At 40.0% G+C, this 15,916-nt stretch overlaps 1 protein-coding gene across 1 annotated transcript; it reads right to left on the minus strand.

The window, feature by feature from the left end:
• Positions 1 to 8,968: 8,968 nt before the first annotated feature.
• F3 (coagulation factor III, tissue factor) lies at positions 8,969 to 15,858 on the minus strand. Its single transcript, XM_040565883.1, has 6 exons — positions 15,576 to 15,858; positions 14,524 to 14,638; positions 12,200 to 12,384; positions 11,584 to 11,765; positions 11,302 to 11,461; positions 8,969 to 10,148 (listed from the first exon to the last, which is right to left on the minus strand). The coding sequence occupies exons 1-6, from the start codon at positions 15,643 to 15,645 to the stop codon at positions 10,009 to 10,011; spliced, it is 852 nt and encodes a 283-aa protein (XP_040421817.1). The 5' UTR covers positions 15,646 to 15,858; the 3' UTR covers positions 8,969 to 10,008.
• Between the last annotated feature and the right edge of the window lie 58 nt (positions 15,859 to 15,916).

Below are 15,916 nucleotides of genomic sequence, written 5' to 3' on the forward strand. Positions count from 1 at the left end.
TACATCTAGGCTTTTTATGTTTCTTCATGTGATTAGGAATTTTGTATCCATATGGTTGAGTGCATGTTAAACAAACACCGAATTCCTTAATGAGTTGATTGACTTGTGTTCAACTTACAAAGTCAGTAGTACTGCCTGAAATTCCCCTTGGAATCAGTCAGATGATGCCATCCAGTTGTAGGCTTAAGAAAAACATGAACTCAATACTTGAATATCTGTTCTTAGATTAATCAGGTTATAGCTGCATTAATCTGTTTTAAATCTGCACTGATTCTGATCTCTCTTCTCTTTTTCTCCACTGTCTACTTCTTTTCCTCTCAAGGCTACTGATACTATAAGGGTGTAGGCCTGAATAAGATTAACAGCAGTACTGAAGTGGTAATTATTTTGAATGCTTCCTAATCCTTGTACTTTGGGGAAAAATAGGTTAATCACTACTGTCAGGATACTTGAAACTCAGTCATGTAAGAGTGAAACCAAGATGTACTTAGATGAACTGATACTAAGGGTCTTATCCTGTAATCAGTGCTTTCTAATGTTAATACTATTTTTTCCTTCTCTGAGATTATGTATGCAACAAGTGTGTTGTGTAGCATTCTTAAAGGGTAGAGCTGCCTTTGGAAGGAAGTTTCTCAACTAGGGATTCAGTCTAAAAATCTTTCTACTTGGCTGATGAGCTGGATGGAAAAAAATGACCTTTTATGTCATAAATGATATTCAGTACTCTAACATTTAGGGCAGTGTGGTCTCCTATGTGTACAGTTCTGGACTCTGCTACCCAGTTTGTTTCCAAATCCTTGCTTTGTATGCTTGAACAGTAATTCTTCCTTATGTAGAGGAAAAACATCAGTTTATGTAATGGTACAACTGAAATCATGGAGCAACGTGTTCAAACTCACTTTTGATAATCAATCTACAATCCTTTGAGCATGTTCAATACCCTTAGTCCAGTGTTTCTGAATGGTTTGCTAAATGTCCAGGCTACTGTCCTGTCCTAGCAAAAATTGATCTTTCCTGACAAAGACTGTGCTTGTTTGGGAGTTGATGGTACACATAAAGCACAAGACACGAATGATCTGCAAGGTGAACTGACCATTGTCAGCCTTGTCATCTTCCATCCCCAGAGCAAAGCATGCATCACTGCATAATGTTTTTTTTTCCTTTTTTTTGTAAGAAAAATCCAGCTGCCTTCTGACCCTTGTAGTTAATCTGGGAAAAGTTGGCAGTGTGAACTCCATCCAGGCCAGTACTCATGTTGTAGGGATGTTCCTTGCCCAAAAGAGGCATGCACAGTGGAGGAGACACCTGGCTAGACAGCCCATGTATAAAATTAGTTCAGCATCATTTGAGGGTGACTTGTACTATAAGGAAAAGTCTGGAGGCATTGCCACTTCACTAGCTGTCCTGTATACAAGAGAAAGCTAACTAGTGAGAAATGAAGCAGCAGTGTGGTTCTCTCCATGGAGTGCCACCACAATGCTTACTTGACAGACTTTTTAAATGAAATCATAACTGGAATTGACAAGAGTCATTACACCTTAGCAAAGTTGGGGATTTGATCTTTGTGTTTCTTAAATCTATGTAGAAGTGTAGTATCCCATAGCTTAGCACTGGAGAGAGAATTCAGTGATTTCTTTTTTCCCCCATAGAATTACAGCCTTCTGCAGACCCAACAGATAGCAGTGCATTGTCTAATCTCAGTCTCCTTCAAGCTGTCAACATGGAAGTTGCATGTCAGGATTCTAATCCGTGTCCCCTGGTCCAGAATGAGTGTGAGTATACAAAGTAGAAGACTTTAAAATAGAGTGCTGCAGGAGGTGTATTTGCTCTTGTGTGTGTGCATACTTGCTTTTTGATTTTTTGAGGATATCCTTTAACAGTTATGGGTCAGTCTGCCTACTCTGTCCTTAGATTAGTTTATTATTAATTAATAGGCATCTTATTCCATGACTTCAATGGGGAACAGACTGCCACCCTCACCCCTCCTTCCTGCTACAGTCAGGTTTATTATAGTTAATAATTATACAATTATATATTGCCTTAAACTTGAAACTTTAGAATTATTGTACAGTAAAGGTTTCCACATTTGCGTTCTGATGAAACTCATCTTGTCATGTGCATTCATACACAAGATGAAATGGGTTTTGTCTTGAAACAGAAAATACAGCCAAGCTAGATTACTGCAGAAGGAATTTCTTATATGTTAAAACCTTAAAAGAATGTTTCTTCATTGTTGCACCGTCATCTTTGAAGTGCTGCATCCTTTTCTCGCCCTGCATGCAAAACCAGAGCCAGATTATAAACAGCCTGGAACTCTACAGACTGTCTGAAGGGAATAGTTTAAAAAACACGATAGACTCAAAATTTACATAAAAAATAATATGCTCTATGTCTGTTGAAATTCCATAGGGCTTGACTTTGGAAACTAAAGACGTTTCCTCAGTAATTCTGTGAGGAATGCAACAGCGTAAGAATGATGAAGTGGCATTTCAGAATACGTAAGAAGGGGAACTCTGACACCCTGTGTATATGGAATGTATCTTCAACAAACCCGACCTAACAATGACAAACTCTTTCACTCTGGTTAGAAACCTCATCCTCAGTGACCTTTGTCACGTCTGTACTGCAAAGATTTAATACCATCTTTTAGGGGTAAGAGGAGGTATTATGCCATAGTGCCCAGCCCCACTCCCCATTCTGCTTTTCCACAAACCACCATCCCTGTTGCCCATCCATCCCATTCTGGGAAACACAGCGTCCACACATGATGCCACACCAAAATAGAACAGAACTGGAAAAATGAAGTCAGTGCTGTCTGGACAAAACTGAGGCTGCTGAGAATGGTTTACATGGGCAGAAATAAGAAACTCCACCTACATGACAGAGCAAATTTTCTACATGAAAAAAACTTGGGTTTGGCACAAATCAATTTTTTTTTTAACCTTGATTATAGAAAGTTTGAAGAACACTGCTCTGGAAAAACCACACCACATATGTTCTTCCACGTAACCAAAGAGATGTTCTTCCATGTAACCAAATATGCCCTTTATTTTCTTAGATGGAATGGCTTATTGCAATCAGGTGCTAAGAAACATTTGACTGTTTTCAAAGTTTGTGAATCATGACAATGTAAGTAGTGTGAAGATGATCCCCAAAATGCTCCCCAAAATAAACCAGCCTTTTATTTATTTATTTTATTATGGTGTGGCAGCTGCAGGAATATGTTGACACAAAAGCCACAGAGCTCGGGACAGCTGTGTCACAGCTGTGTCAGAAGCTGCTAATATGCTAGACTTAGTACAACATTGAAAGATAACTGTCTATAGAAGGGCCAGTGAGCTGAAGTGCTTTGGGGAAACAATGGTTAAAGAAAATAAATGTGTGCTAGAGGCTTCTTAAAACCCCAGTGCAATCTTACACATTGCAACAGGACTTCTCTGGAAAGCCATGAGCTATTAGCAAATTTTTTTCCACACATAATAAGGAATTAAGGGCCAAAGTCAAATCTGTACATTGGCATTCTGTTCTTTTTTAACCCGCAAATGCTAGGTAGATAATAAAAAGTTAAAGCAGATTTTCTGTGACAGAATAGTTGTATTTATAGTTGTCCAAAGTAAAGAATTTTGGAAAGGCTGCTTGAAGTTAATGCTTTATTCTTCACAAAAATTTCGTAATGATTAGGATATATTCTGCAAACTTCCCTGCCCCTCCTCTGAGATGCTGGGGTGTGCTGTGCCAGTGGGATGCTGCTGGTGAGGACCAACTCGCATTGGTGAGTCTGATGGACAGGGTAGTTCCTGTGTACACCCTGTAAGTTTTTCTCCCCAGCATTGTATATAAGGTAGTGATCTATCTCAAAGAAACAGCACCGATGAGCAGCCTCTCACGTGGGGCCTGTTCCTCTGGCAACTTCTTGTGCCTGTCTTGCCTCTAGGGTAGAAGGTCATTCCCTGAAAAGTTTTTGGGGACTTGCTTTTTTTTGAGACAAGCTCAGTAGAACTCAAAGCATGTAAAGCCCAAAATAGCCCCTGTTACAAATGCAGTTGCATTCCAGCTGGTATCTTCCTATTTGTGCCTTTTTTTTTTTTAACTTGTCACTGGACAGAGAGCATGTTATTGTAGTTCCAAACATACTTGTACTTCAACTTACACAGCTTTCGCTGCACAATTTTTGTTGCGTGCAGTATTGACACATTTTCCAGTGCTCCTTGGAAGACCTTAGCTGCTTCTCAGAGGTTCTCAGTCCATTCCTCCAAGAGTTAAAAGGACAGCAAGGCATACTGCTTGAGGCATACTGAGGAAAGAAAGTCTGGTAAGTCTAACATTCTCTGTGAAAATCTCTTGATACTGAGCTACTTCTGAGTTTTCTGAGACTAGAGGAGAAGTAAATATGGTTTTGTGAAGATTTTAACACCATCAAGCACAGGGTAAATAAGTACTTGCTGCTACCTGAAGGATTGTTGACTATGGCTGTGTTTCCAATGGCACTTGAAAACTGGACAAGATAAGGTATGTTATAACCGAAAATCCTTGGAGAAGCTGGCAGAATGAAATGCAGACTCAGTGGAAGATACAGGAACTGTTCAGGGAGAGAGCTCCTCCCACGTTTCCCATTGGGTCTCTTCAAACTATTCTAATGAATTGTTGCTCTTCATTACTAGGAAAAAGAAGATGTAACAAATTTCACATGCACTTTTCTTTCAAATTCTGGTGAAATCTATTCAAACGGGGATGGAGGGTGGGGTGGTGTATCAGCATACTAGCCATTTAGGAAAATTTGTACTGATAGCATACTGATTATGCCCTTTTTTGCCACTTGGGGTCATCTTTCCTAAGTCATCTGAAAGAGCAAACACTCTGTTGAAGGATTAATGTTGTAGAGATGTCTCATGGAGCATAGATTGCTTACACAGTTTTAATATAGCTGTACAAAGAGTAAAGGAGGAGTAGATGTGTTTGTGGTTCTACTCCTGTGGCGACAGCTGAAGCTGACATATGATGGTATGGTTGCAACCTTGATGCTTAATGGAAGCAAAAGAACCCATGAATAGAGTGGAAAGATGGAAAATAAGACTATCAATTCTATGGAGATATGTATTTGATGTGAATGGATAGTAAAGTATGAAGGCAGCAGAGGGAAAACCTTTTATGTTAATCAAGAATGTACTCTTTAAATTAAATAAACAAACAAAAAAAAACAAACGAATAAACCACTTTTTTTCCTGAAATAAGGACTACTTATTGGAGTAGGTTTTAAAATCTCTCTTGTCATTCTAGGTCATTTATTACACTAGATTTTTAATTGAGTTATATGATTACTGAAGAGCTAATTAAAAAAATAATGAATGAGATCTCGTTGGGAGAATGTCTCTATTCAGAGGAAGGAGATTTTTAATTAAACCACTCTTTTGATGAAATAGTTTTGTGAATATAATACTACTTTGCTGTTTAAATATGACCTGAAGTAATATGGTAAAAATATGAAAATAAAAATAGAAGAAAAGGCATTGTAGAGACTTACCGAGATCTTTAACTGTGAATGTTCTTTGAGTTCAGATTAATAACTTCATTGCTAGTTAATAAGTCAATAAAAATGTGTCTACGTAATGGCAAGTAGGTGCACTGAGTCATTCAGAACAGTGCTAGCAAATGCTCTGGAAGTTATTGAGCTAATTATGGTGACCAAGGGAAGCTGTAGAGAATAAAAAAAAAATGCTGCCATGCTATCAGTATATTCCTAGTTGTTGATTAAGGGATATATATTTATTCTGGTGCTTTATTTTTGTTTAAATGAGATCCTAACAAGTTGTTAGGATCTCATTTGCAGAAAAGGTAAGTGCTTCTTTGGGGAAGAACATGTCGTGGAAATGAGTAGGAGATGGATGGGAGGAATCGAAACAACAATGGAGCTGGGGGGGAGTAAGGAATAGAAAAGTTGTGAACATCTCATAGGAACAAATCACTGAAGTATGTCACTAATAGGGCACACATTTTTACAAGAGAAACAGGCATAATCCCTGCAACTGGATTTACAAATAGTACCTGGCTATTAAAGCCCTGGAGGCAGTCAATAAGGTTGTGTCTTTATTCCCAGGTAATGGCAGGTTTTACTGAAAGAAATCACCCCTGAAGCAAATCTTCCTTTGAAATTGCCTAATTCGCTTGCAGTTAGAGGCTGGGAAACTGCAGGAAAAGTCGTTCCTTCTGGGTCCTTGTGGAGATACTGACATGGGCTGGGTTAGAGCCCTTGCCAGAAGAAACAAAACAATCTGGGTGGTGGGAACGTATCCCACCATAGGGTGGAAGGCAGAGGAGATTTGCAGCACGTCTTTCCTGGTCACTATACCCTGAGCTTTGTAAGTGTCCCACTGTAAAGCACTGGAGGACACACAGCAACAAATATGGGAAGGGCAGCTTTCTGTGAGTCTCTCTGTTCAGGGTGTGGGTGAACAGCATGAGAGAGAGAGTATGGCATGGTGAATAACACCACACCAAATGGTTTTGGAAAGATTTTCAGCTGGCCAATTCCTGTTTCTGTCCTGTCTAACAGATCGTCCTTTGTGTTTGAACAAACAAAAAATAAAATCAACAACAACAAACCACCACACCAGGACTTCTCTCTCTCGGTAACGAACCTAGGTGATAGAAAGCACAGTTACATGTATGTGGCTAAATGCTGAGGAACTGCAGTTACTGAATTGACTCTCAAGTCCTCTCAAAAGCCCACGTTCCTGTGTATTATAAAGTTGTAATATTGTGTAGCAATTACTACTAACCTGGAAAACAATTAGCATTGCAAAACTGAACCAAGAAGGACATATTTCATAGCGGTTCATTCTCGCTCCCTCTATGTAGGAAGTTTGTCCTGAGTTGCCACATGGACAATGATCCAAGTTAAGCTTATAATCGCGTTCTTATCATTACATGCCTCTCAGCAGCAGCCTTCTCACATTGAAAAGCTGAGTCCGCTAGAAACAGATTAGCTAAGCTGTCTGCTGCTATTTGTCATGTGTTTATGAAGTCTTGTAAAGTTCATTTTAAGTGACGGCAGTAATTTTATCATCTGTAATGTTAGGACTAGCAGAAAACTAGCATCACAACATCAGCCTTCATTCACTCGTGTGAAGAATTTGGTTTTAAAGCAGTATTATGGTAGTGGCTTGTTACAGTATGCAGTGTCACACGTTCATTTGTATAGGAAGGGTACACAAGTATATACCGTGGATACCCTTTTCCACAATAGATGTCAAGGAGCAAATCAGCAGATGGGAATTAGGATTGTCAGTAGGAACACTTGGTGACAGAAACCTGCTTACGAGATAAGCCAGGGAAGGCAGGTACATAGGAAAACCTTCTATTTCTCCCATTGATTCTCTGGATTTGGCTCTGTCTTCAATTTTTACAGTGCTAAAGCTGGCCACGTGTGCTGTAGATGGGACCTAGTATTTCTCCCTAGTGACAATACCTCTACTCAACAACTTTTTTCCACCCTGATACTGTGAGAAAGTTGAATCTCTGCATAAAGCAGTTCACCTGGGCTGTATACACTGATCCAAGGAATAACACTTGCAGATATTTTTTTGGGGGGGAAAAATCACCAAAGCCCAATTCTTAACTGTCTCCACAAACAGCAATAAAACTTTTAAAATTGGATCTGTAGACCCTGTGACTCTGGTTACTTAGCATTGATAAGGCAATAAAGTACTGTAGCTAGGGAGTAGAAGCACCACAGGTTTCCAAAACTTGTGCAGCAGGGGTCGTTCTTAATGCCGTTTAAGGCGCTGTTTACATATCTATGGGTGTTCTTTCTTTCAATAAAAACAACCTTCATATTCAGAACAAAAGAAAAATCTCCCAAGTAATGAAGCATGATCTATAATTTTCCTATGTAGATGACAATAATCAAATGCATGATATAGCTTATTGAATGCTATTCAGTTTTCTACGGGCTTTAATTTTCTTATGAACTTTCCCCTTTACTGAGCTTTGCACTGAATGAAACCACTGAAGTAGAACAGCAGAGGCAAGGGGAGTGATAGTGACAACTTTGGAATGCTTTTAAATTTACTCCCACACACTCTTCATATTTTTGATTGCTGGTGTAAGATTCCTCCTCCTTACAAGGTTTGTGCATTAGCAGAAAATGCATCAAGCAGTTATTGCACAATATTAAGTAAACAATTTTTTCCCACCCTGTGAAAAACAGAAGTCAAGGACAAAGAAAATGACCATAAATCACACTGGCATATTCACAGGACTCTTAATTCATACAAAGAAGTATCTATCATATAGTAAGGATGACAAATATCAAATACAATTCTGTAAAAATTGATAGGTTGGGATACTCATGGGTTATCATCATAAACACAATGGATATTCTCTTTAAAGGCACATATAAAGTTTTGAGATACACAGCCAAGTAGTGTAAACTGTAAGATTCATTTTTTCCCATTCCTTTTTTTTTTTGCTGTTTGTTTCTTTCCTGTTTTGGTGCCTATCCCCACCATTAGCAGCATCAAGAGGTATCAAATTGCAGCAGTTCTTATTTATGGGCCATGCCCCATACTGCCTTGAATAAACACAAATACCGCAACTGCTATAGGCAACGGTGTGGGAATCCCTAAACAGACATCCAGACGGGTGGGTGTCCAATATACTTTCCATTAGAATGAGAAATTGATACTGAATAATCACTCAAATAAGCAACTTGGAAAAAGGCAAGAGCAAGAGCAAACCAGGAACAACGTGGAACTCTTCAAAACCTTTTATCAGTTCATGAAGTATGTCTTCTATTTTTATCCTTACAGATATGTGCCCTGATGGTCTATTTCACCTGGTCCCGTTTAGACTTCCAACAACTTTTCTAAACTGCTGTCACAAGATATGTTTCCTAAACATCTTTTTAACTTTAGTTCTTGAATGAATATTGTAGTTCCTTAAAAAAAAAAAAAAAGGCAAAAGAAAACCCTGTTTTCCCAGTCACCTTTATTTCACTAGAGTATAAATTAATAAAGTATAAATTAGTATCATAAATACAGATATCACCAGTACAAAAATTAGATTGACATTCATAAAATAAATACTAAAATAGTCATAGCAAAAGGTACCTCCGAAACCTATCACCAACATGATTTAATCTATACTGTACCACAGAACCTACTGATTCACTGTTTAATACAAAATAAAATTAAAAATGCAGTAAATACTGCTACCTACTCAGTGTTTGCCTGAGGTGAGTTATTATTGCCTCAAACTGCAAGATATTTATCCTAACACTTGCTTGGAACCATCAGACTACGCTCTTTGTACAAGTATAGGTGTAGTGTAGTCCAGATATACTTTCCGTATGGTTAGCAGCTATTTACTTCAAGAGCGTTCATTAAAGTCACCAATACACTAGTTTCAGTTTGTTTACCACTGATTGCATATATGCATAGATAAATAGACCAAGCCAATTTTATCCAAGAAGTGCAGAAATGATAGTAGCATCTTTGTCCCATCTGAACTAACAGACCATTTCACCAGTTAATAATGTTGTAAGAAAGTCAGATAAACAGAGGTTTTTGTTTCACAGAAACAGAAAATTGTTCCTTTCAGTTAGTAAAGGAAACGTATTTTTCAAAAGTAGTGTTTTTTCCCATCACAAGTACCGTAAGTTGTCTGGCTCAGTAAGGCTTATACTTTAGAATACCTGGCCAAATCAAAGACTCATTTGATTTTAGCTGAGAATCCTGTTTCAAACAGGACAATACAAGGTGCTTGGGAAGAGTATATGTGCAGGGTAATCATACTGTAACAGATCAGAATACTCTTCCAGCCTCCAGCCACTAGTGACACAAGGGCTTCCTGGTATCTGGGGATTTTTCATCTGTGACTGTCTAATGGATGTTCAAATCCACATAAGGTTTTGGCTTCAAAACTCCTGTACCAGAGAGGCTAAAGGTTTCACCCAATTCACTTCTTTTTTTTCGCTTTGGAACTGCCATGAGTATCCACAGTAGTTTTTCCTTAGATACCATTAAACGGTTCTTTTTCTCTTGCAGCTTTTGCTTTTTTGCGTTTACACAGGATCACTGATAGAACAATGGCAAGAGTGATGACTGCAATTGCTATCACTGCTATGATGATAAAGACTTCTGCTCCATATTCTGTAGGATAGGGAAAAAAATCCAAGGTTCAGTTATCAGAGGTATAATGTCACAATACAAATTCTTAGAACCCACCCGACTGAACTCAAAAACTGCTTTCTGTATTTAACAGCATCACAGAATTAGAACGATCACCTCAGCATGAACTAAATTCATTTTAAAACGGAATTGTTGAACTCATGTAAAACTTTATTTCACACAGTCCACAATAGGGTTTTAAACTAGATAGTACACTAAAATACCATGTTACCACTTCAAGACTAGGCCAAGCACCTCCCCAAACCCCTGCATTAATTCTGTGAAACTAAGTCCAAGTGGATTTTTTTTTCTAGGCTAGAAGCTAGAAAACACCAATAGAAGAGATTTTTATTCAAATTTACTAGAATTCAAAACTATTGTGATATATGAAAGTATACATCTAGGTAAGAAAGTTAATTAGAGACAGCCAGTTCTGGGAGAGGTTTTCTACTTTTTTTTCCCCCTACAGATGAGATAGTCTCATCTGATATAGTAATGTGATACTATTTAATAAATAATCATGGCTTTATACTGAAGAAAGTTGTTTTCCAAATTGTTTGTTTGGAATTAAACTGGCTGATTCACTGACCACTCACTAACTTATTTACCAGCAAAGAAGTCAGTTTGTCGGCTGACATGGCATTGTAACAGTAAAGAAAGTCTCTCATCTGCTTTTGAGATAGTAACTAAAGTTTAGTTCAAACTGCAAGTCAACAGGTTATGCAGGTTTCCAGCACTCCTATTCTGGATTGCTAATCAATCACTTATTATGGGACCCAGTACTGGAAGGATCTGAGGCAAACAATGGAACAACAACACAAAGATGAAGGCCAGTGATGAGATCTGAAACATCGGTTGCCAGCCATCAACTCAAACAATTTAAAACTAAATCAAAGCAGTTTAGCCAAACCCTGAAACCAACTCTATCCAGCTGAAGATGCTGGACTCTTTCTTCCTTAATGGCGTTCTTCCCATGAGTTTCCACATTTGTCTGTGTCCCCTTGCTTACAGAGCAAATAGTTTATTCTACAACTTAGGCATCACACTTTAAGGAAGTACGAAATATATTCAAAAATCAAAGCACTTTTTTCTTGCAATGCTAAAGACAGCATGACATAATTCACGAGATACATACCATCTAAGATAGTTCTTCCTACACTGGTACAAAGCACTATGCTTTCTTGACCAGTACGGTCTTCTCTGCGAGAGGGAATGATTGCCTGTATGTAGAAGCAGTAGTTGTTTTTGTTGTCAACGCTTATTTCGAAAGTATTGCTTTTTGTAGTTGCATCTTTCTGTAAAGAAAAAAAAAATCAGGAAGATATTCTCTGCAAAAATGCTAGCTCTTTAAGGTGGTACAGAAATTATGCAGCGTTCTATAGCTACGGAATATGTAAAAACTAGAGCAAGACCTTACCTTTCCAGAACTTTGATCTTTCCAGTAATAGAGTTTGTATTCCAGGTCATGTTTGAAAATATCTCGAATACTTTGAAAGCTTCCATTAGGAAACATATATGGTGTAAGTGGATCTTGGAACACAATATTCAGTTTGGAATCCTTCTGTGTGTAATGCTGGATCTCTGGTTTTCCAAGAACAGCTAAAAAAGCATTTTTAGGATTAAAACACTAGTATTATCTCTCCCCCCCCCCCAATATCAGCTGTTCTATGGTTTTATTGTTTTCTATATAATATGCTCTTTTTCTCTTCCTCCCTCTAATTCCTTCCCTCCTCAAATGAATTATAAGTTTACTGAGCCAACGCAGTACAGGATTATTAACAAATATCTGTATCTAGTACACAATGGTAATAAAATGTTCAATTTACTGCAGTGAGAAACAAGTGGTAAATAAAATCTTAGACACTGCCCTGCAACAGGGAAATCTTTACACCTGTATGTTTTCTTCTAAAATATCAGTAGGGCTACTAAAAGAATCTATAGGAAAAATCTTTAGGCCAAATACAAACCTTAAGTCAGTGGAAATCATTTTGAAATGAAGTTTATGATAGGATTTAATTGGCAATCCTACTTACTCTGATTATAAGGTGTGAATTTTTCAGAGCTTGCAAAAGGTGGTTCTTCAAAGTTATCCATCCCTGCGGATTGTACAGACAATATATGTGCTGTATAGGTCTCTTTCACATTCCTGAGTGCATCAGTAACATCACACTCTGTTTCCGTGGTCAGTGTGCATTTTTTTTTTGTGTCAGATGTCTGTCTGGAAAGAGTAAGAACAAAGTGTCAACTCTTCCCAAGCAGGCTTTTACAAGCTATTTATATATGTTAAAAACATTTTTCCCCTCAGACTGTATAGATTTCCCTCAGTCAGTGGAACAACCTTTCAGGTATAGGCTGAAAAGTAGAAGAAAAACCAAACCAAACCTGACCACTGTTCTGTACAGGTATATTTCACAACTCAAAGTAGAATCAAGTAAAATATGAGCAATAGTAATTACAGTAAGATGTCATTGGATACACATATGAATTAACAATATGAACTTATATGAATTGAACTGAAACCATAAGCAGTTCTGATTTTGTTTTTCCTTCTGTTGGCTTATGAAAAAAAAAAGTGTAAATCACTTAGAAAGCGTTCTCCCTGATCACTGATGCATCTGAAAACTATTGCCTTTAGAAACATTAGTTGTACTAGGAAGCTGCCACGTAAATTAATCGTTTACAACGTCTCCTCATATATGTCACTTGTGTTTGCATCTATGCAGGTAGAAATGTCACTAAGAACTTGACACTAGCAGCAATTTTAATTGCAGAATTGCATTATAGAAACAAGAAAAAATATTGACAAAAAACATGACCCATTAATTCTCTTGGTTTTTAAAGGGCTGAGGGTGGGTCCACTTTCTTGAGAAATAATGAATAAACTGGTAAAATAAGTGTTAATGGCTCACTTTGCATCCTCACAAGAAGGAACAGAAAAACAGATTTGATATTACTGCTTCAATTCTTTTCCTTGTTTTTGTTGGTGAATTAAGGAAAAGAAAAATTGTGTAAACTTAGCTGAAAGAGAAAGCATGATGACTGGAAATTAACAAATGAGTTTTCCTCCAAGTAGGTCAAACTTTATTTAAGAGTTGCCAGAAATCCCTTCCCACTTCACTAGATTTCTTATGTCACAGATCTATTCATTTTAGTATCCTTCCTTTGAAATAGGACAGAATAGATTTGATCTTGGTGATCAATCAAATGTACTTTCGTAAGAGTACATGGAAGAGAAAGAAAACATTTAAGTGCATTTCATCCATGGGAACACCTTGTCTGAAGAAGTGCCTCTGTATCAGAACTACACTTGATTCTACACTGAATCTTGGGCAAACAGACTTCAGTATTTCACAAGCAAAAATGTCTAGAAATAAACTCCAGATTCACAAAACATTTCAAAGTGCACAGTGCTAAATAAGGCTCTGTGTCCTTTTGATGTCTTTTTGTAGAATCACGCTGCTAAGGTAAGTTGTGCCATTCTGCTAAGTATGGGCTTTTAAGTCTATTCCTTTTATCACTCCCTTAGATTAAAGAACAAAAGAGCACATGAGACCACTGCACTGGTATTTCATCCATTAGTCATGAGAGCTCTCATTTCTAGGCAACTTTTATACACAGAAGAAACTACAGCATCATATTTTCATTAATATGTGGGAGAGCTGATGATGTGTTTTCCCTTCAGGGCATGTTTAATAATGGTCTATGAATTAATATGGGAGCTAAGAACCATACAGATTTATTACTGAACTTCACAGAAGTTCTTGTGCAGTATTAAAAGAGGTGTTAGACGCTTCACATAAGCTGATTGTTTTTTATGTCCACAGTATTTTATAGCTTCTATAAAACATTACGACAGGGGAAGTCTTGACAAAGGGGGTTTTTAGTATTACCCAGCAAGATTAATTATACATTTATAGTGATTCACTGATTAGAATAAAATTCAGACTCATATTTATCAGACACCTCCCAAGACTGAAGAACAAAGACTTGGTCCAGACACCTTGAAAGACATAAAAAAGTGAAATTCTCTCTAATACATGGTATGTCACATTGAGTGTCAACTTCTTCTGAGTATCCTGCCCTACATCTCCAGTGCAGCTGGCCCACATCAAACCTCAGAATTGAAATACTGATCTAAAGCTCAACTTATCAGTTCTGAAGTGGGCAAAGCCAGAAACCTGAATCAGATATTGTTATAGTTGGATATAAAGAAGTATTAACAGCTGGGTTGGCAGTTTTCCTAGACCCCTTGCCTGAGCTCTTTTCCTGTTACATTCAGTCTCAAAAATAATCAAACGCTCTGTCTGCGTCTTCTCTAGTTGCCATTAAGGTACATGCCATGGTGTTATTTACTTACCCATGTATTTCTACTGTATAGAAGTAGCCTGACGGTTTTGGTTCCCACTGTAGTATCGTTTTAAAATTGATTGAAGACCAAGTTACATTAACTGCTGTTGGTAGTTCTGTGTTACCTTTAAAAACAGAAAAGAGCATCATCAGTTGCACCGTAGGTAATTCCTGTCTCCCTGCATTCACTGCTTTGTTAAATGAGGCAGTTGCTGTTAATTGCTAATAAGAGAGGTTATTTTGGGCAAAAAGGCTCGGTCCTGCCCTTTGGGCTCATGCTTCACTCCATGAAGGAATGTGTCCTGGCAGAGGTGAGAAATACGAGAACAAAATTATTTTCTTTCCTGGTTCCTCTAACTCCCAGGTTGCTGAGGTAACTTATTCGGAGTCTTGTCTAAGGCTGCCTCTACTTTTTGGTCCAAGACCCCCCAAGAACTTACAAAATCTCGGACGCTTGTGGCAAAGTCCAAGAACCAAGCAAATATGGTGTAGTTCAAAATCACCCCAGCTGTATCTTCTGCAGGAAACACGAGCCCCGCTCCCCCTTTGATTTACCTGGGGAAGCCAAACCCTTCATTTACTTGGAGAAGACAAGCCCTTATACTCAGGGAAGGCGGACAAAGCCCTCCTGGGGCAGCGGCCGCCCGCACCCCGCGCCCCCCGGCCTGCCCCTGCCGAGCAGGCCGCGGCGCCGCCGCCGCTTCGGGGAAGAGCGGCGTGGGGCAGCGGGCCGGGAAGCCCCGAGCCGCGGGAAGCGCCGCGACCTCCGCGACCCCGGGCGGCCGGCGCTGCGCTTGGCGACACCCTCATCACCTCCCGCAGCCCGCTCTGCCCCCCGCAAGCTCAGCCCTGGGGCCGAGGCGAACAGACCTCACTCCCGCCCCAGCGCCCCCCGGTACCCAAAGGGCTCCCCTCAGAAGAAGCCGGCCCGAGGCCACCCCAGCGCTCTGCAGCCGGAGCGGGGACGGGGACGGAGCCCCCGCAGTCGCGGGGCGGCTCTCCCCGGGGGGGCCGCCCTCTCAGAGGGTCCGAGCCCCGCGCCCTCCGTCCGCTGATACTCACCGGCGGCGGCCAGGCGCCACAGCAGGGCGCCGAGCAGCAGAGCCCGGGATCCGGCGTGGGCGCGCAGCATCTTCGTGGGGCGGATCGGCGGTGAGCTGCGACGGGGCGGGAAGCGCGGGCTTATATCTGCCGGGACAGAGGCGGGGACTGCGGGCGCCTCGCCCGCGGGGCAGCCGGTGGGAGCGGCGGAGGCCGGGAGCGCGGGGGACGGGAGCGGCGGGGCGCGGGGCAGCGGAGGAGGAGCGGGGTGCCCGTTGCTCCCCGGTGTCCCCGCTGCCGGGCCGCGGGACGCGACGGGCGCTGCTGGGGCTGGGCGGCACGTTCCGGAGGGCCGGGGGCGT

The sequence above is a fragment of the Cygnus olor genome, chromosome 8, assembly GCF_009769625.2.
Source record: "Cygnus olor isolate bCygOlo1 chromosome 8, bCygOlo1.pri.v2, whole genome shotgun sequence".
NCBI lineage: Eukaryota > Metazoa > Chordata > Aves > Anseriformes > Anatidae > Cygnus > Cygnus olor.

Bases quoted from the DNA above. Each gene is read 5' to 3' on its own strand.
- F3 (XM_040565883.1), bottom strand. From the start codon at position 15,645: ATGCTGCGCGCCCACGCCGGATCCCGGGCTCTGCTGCTCGGCGCCCTG. The intron at 14,639-15,575 runs GTGAGTATCAGC...CTGTTTTTAAAG, and splicing joins GTGGCGCCTGGCCGCCGCCG to GTAACACAGAACTACCAACA. The intron at 12,385-14,523 runs GTAAGTAAATAA...TACTCTTTCCAG, and splicing joins TATACAGTAGAAATACATGG to ACAGACATCTGACACAAAAA.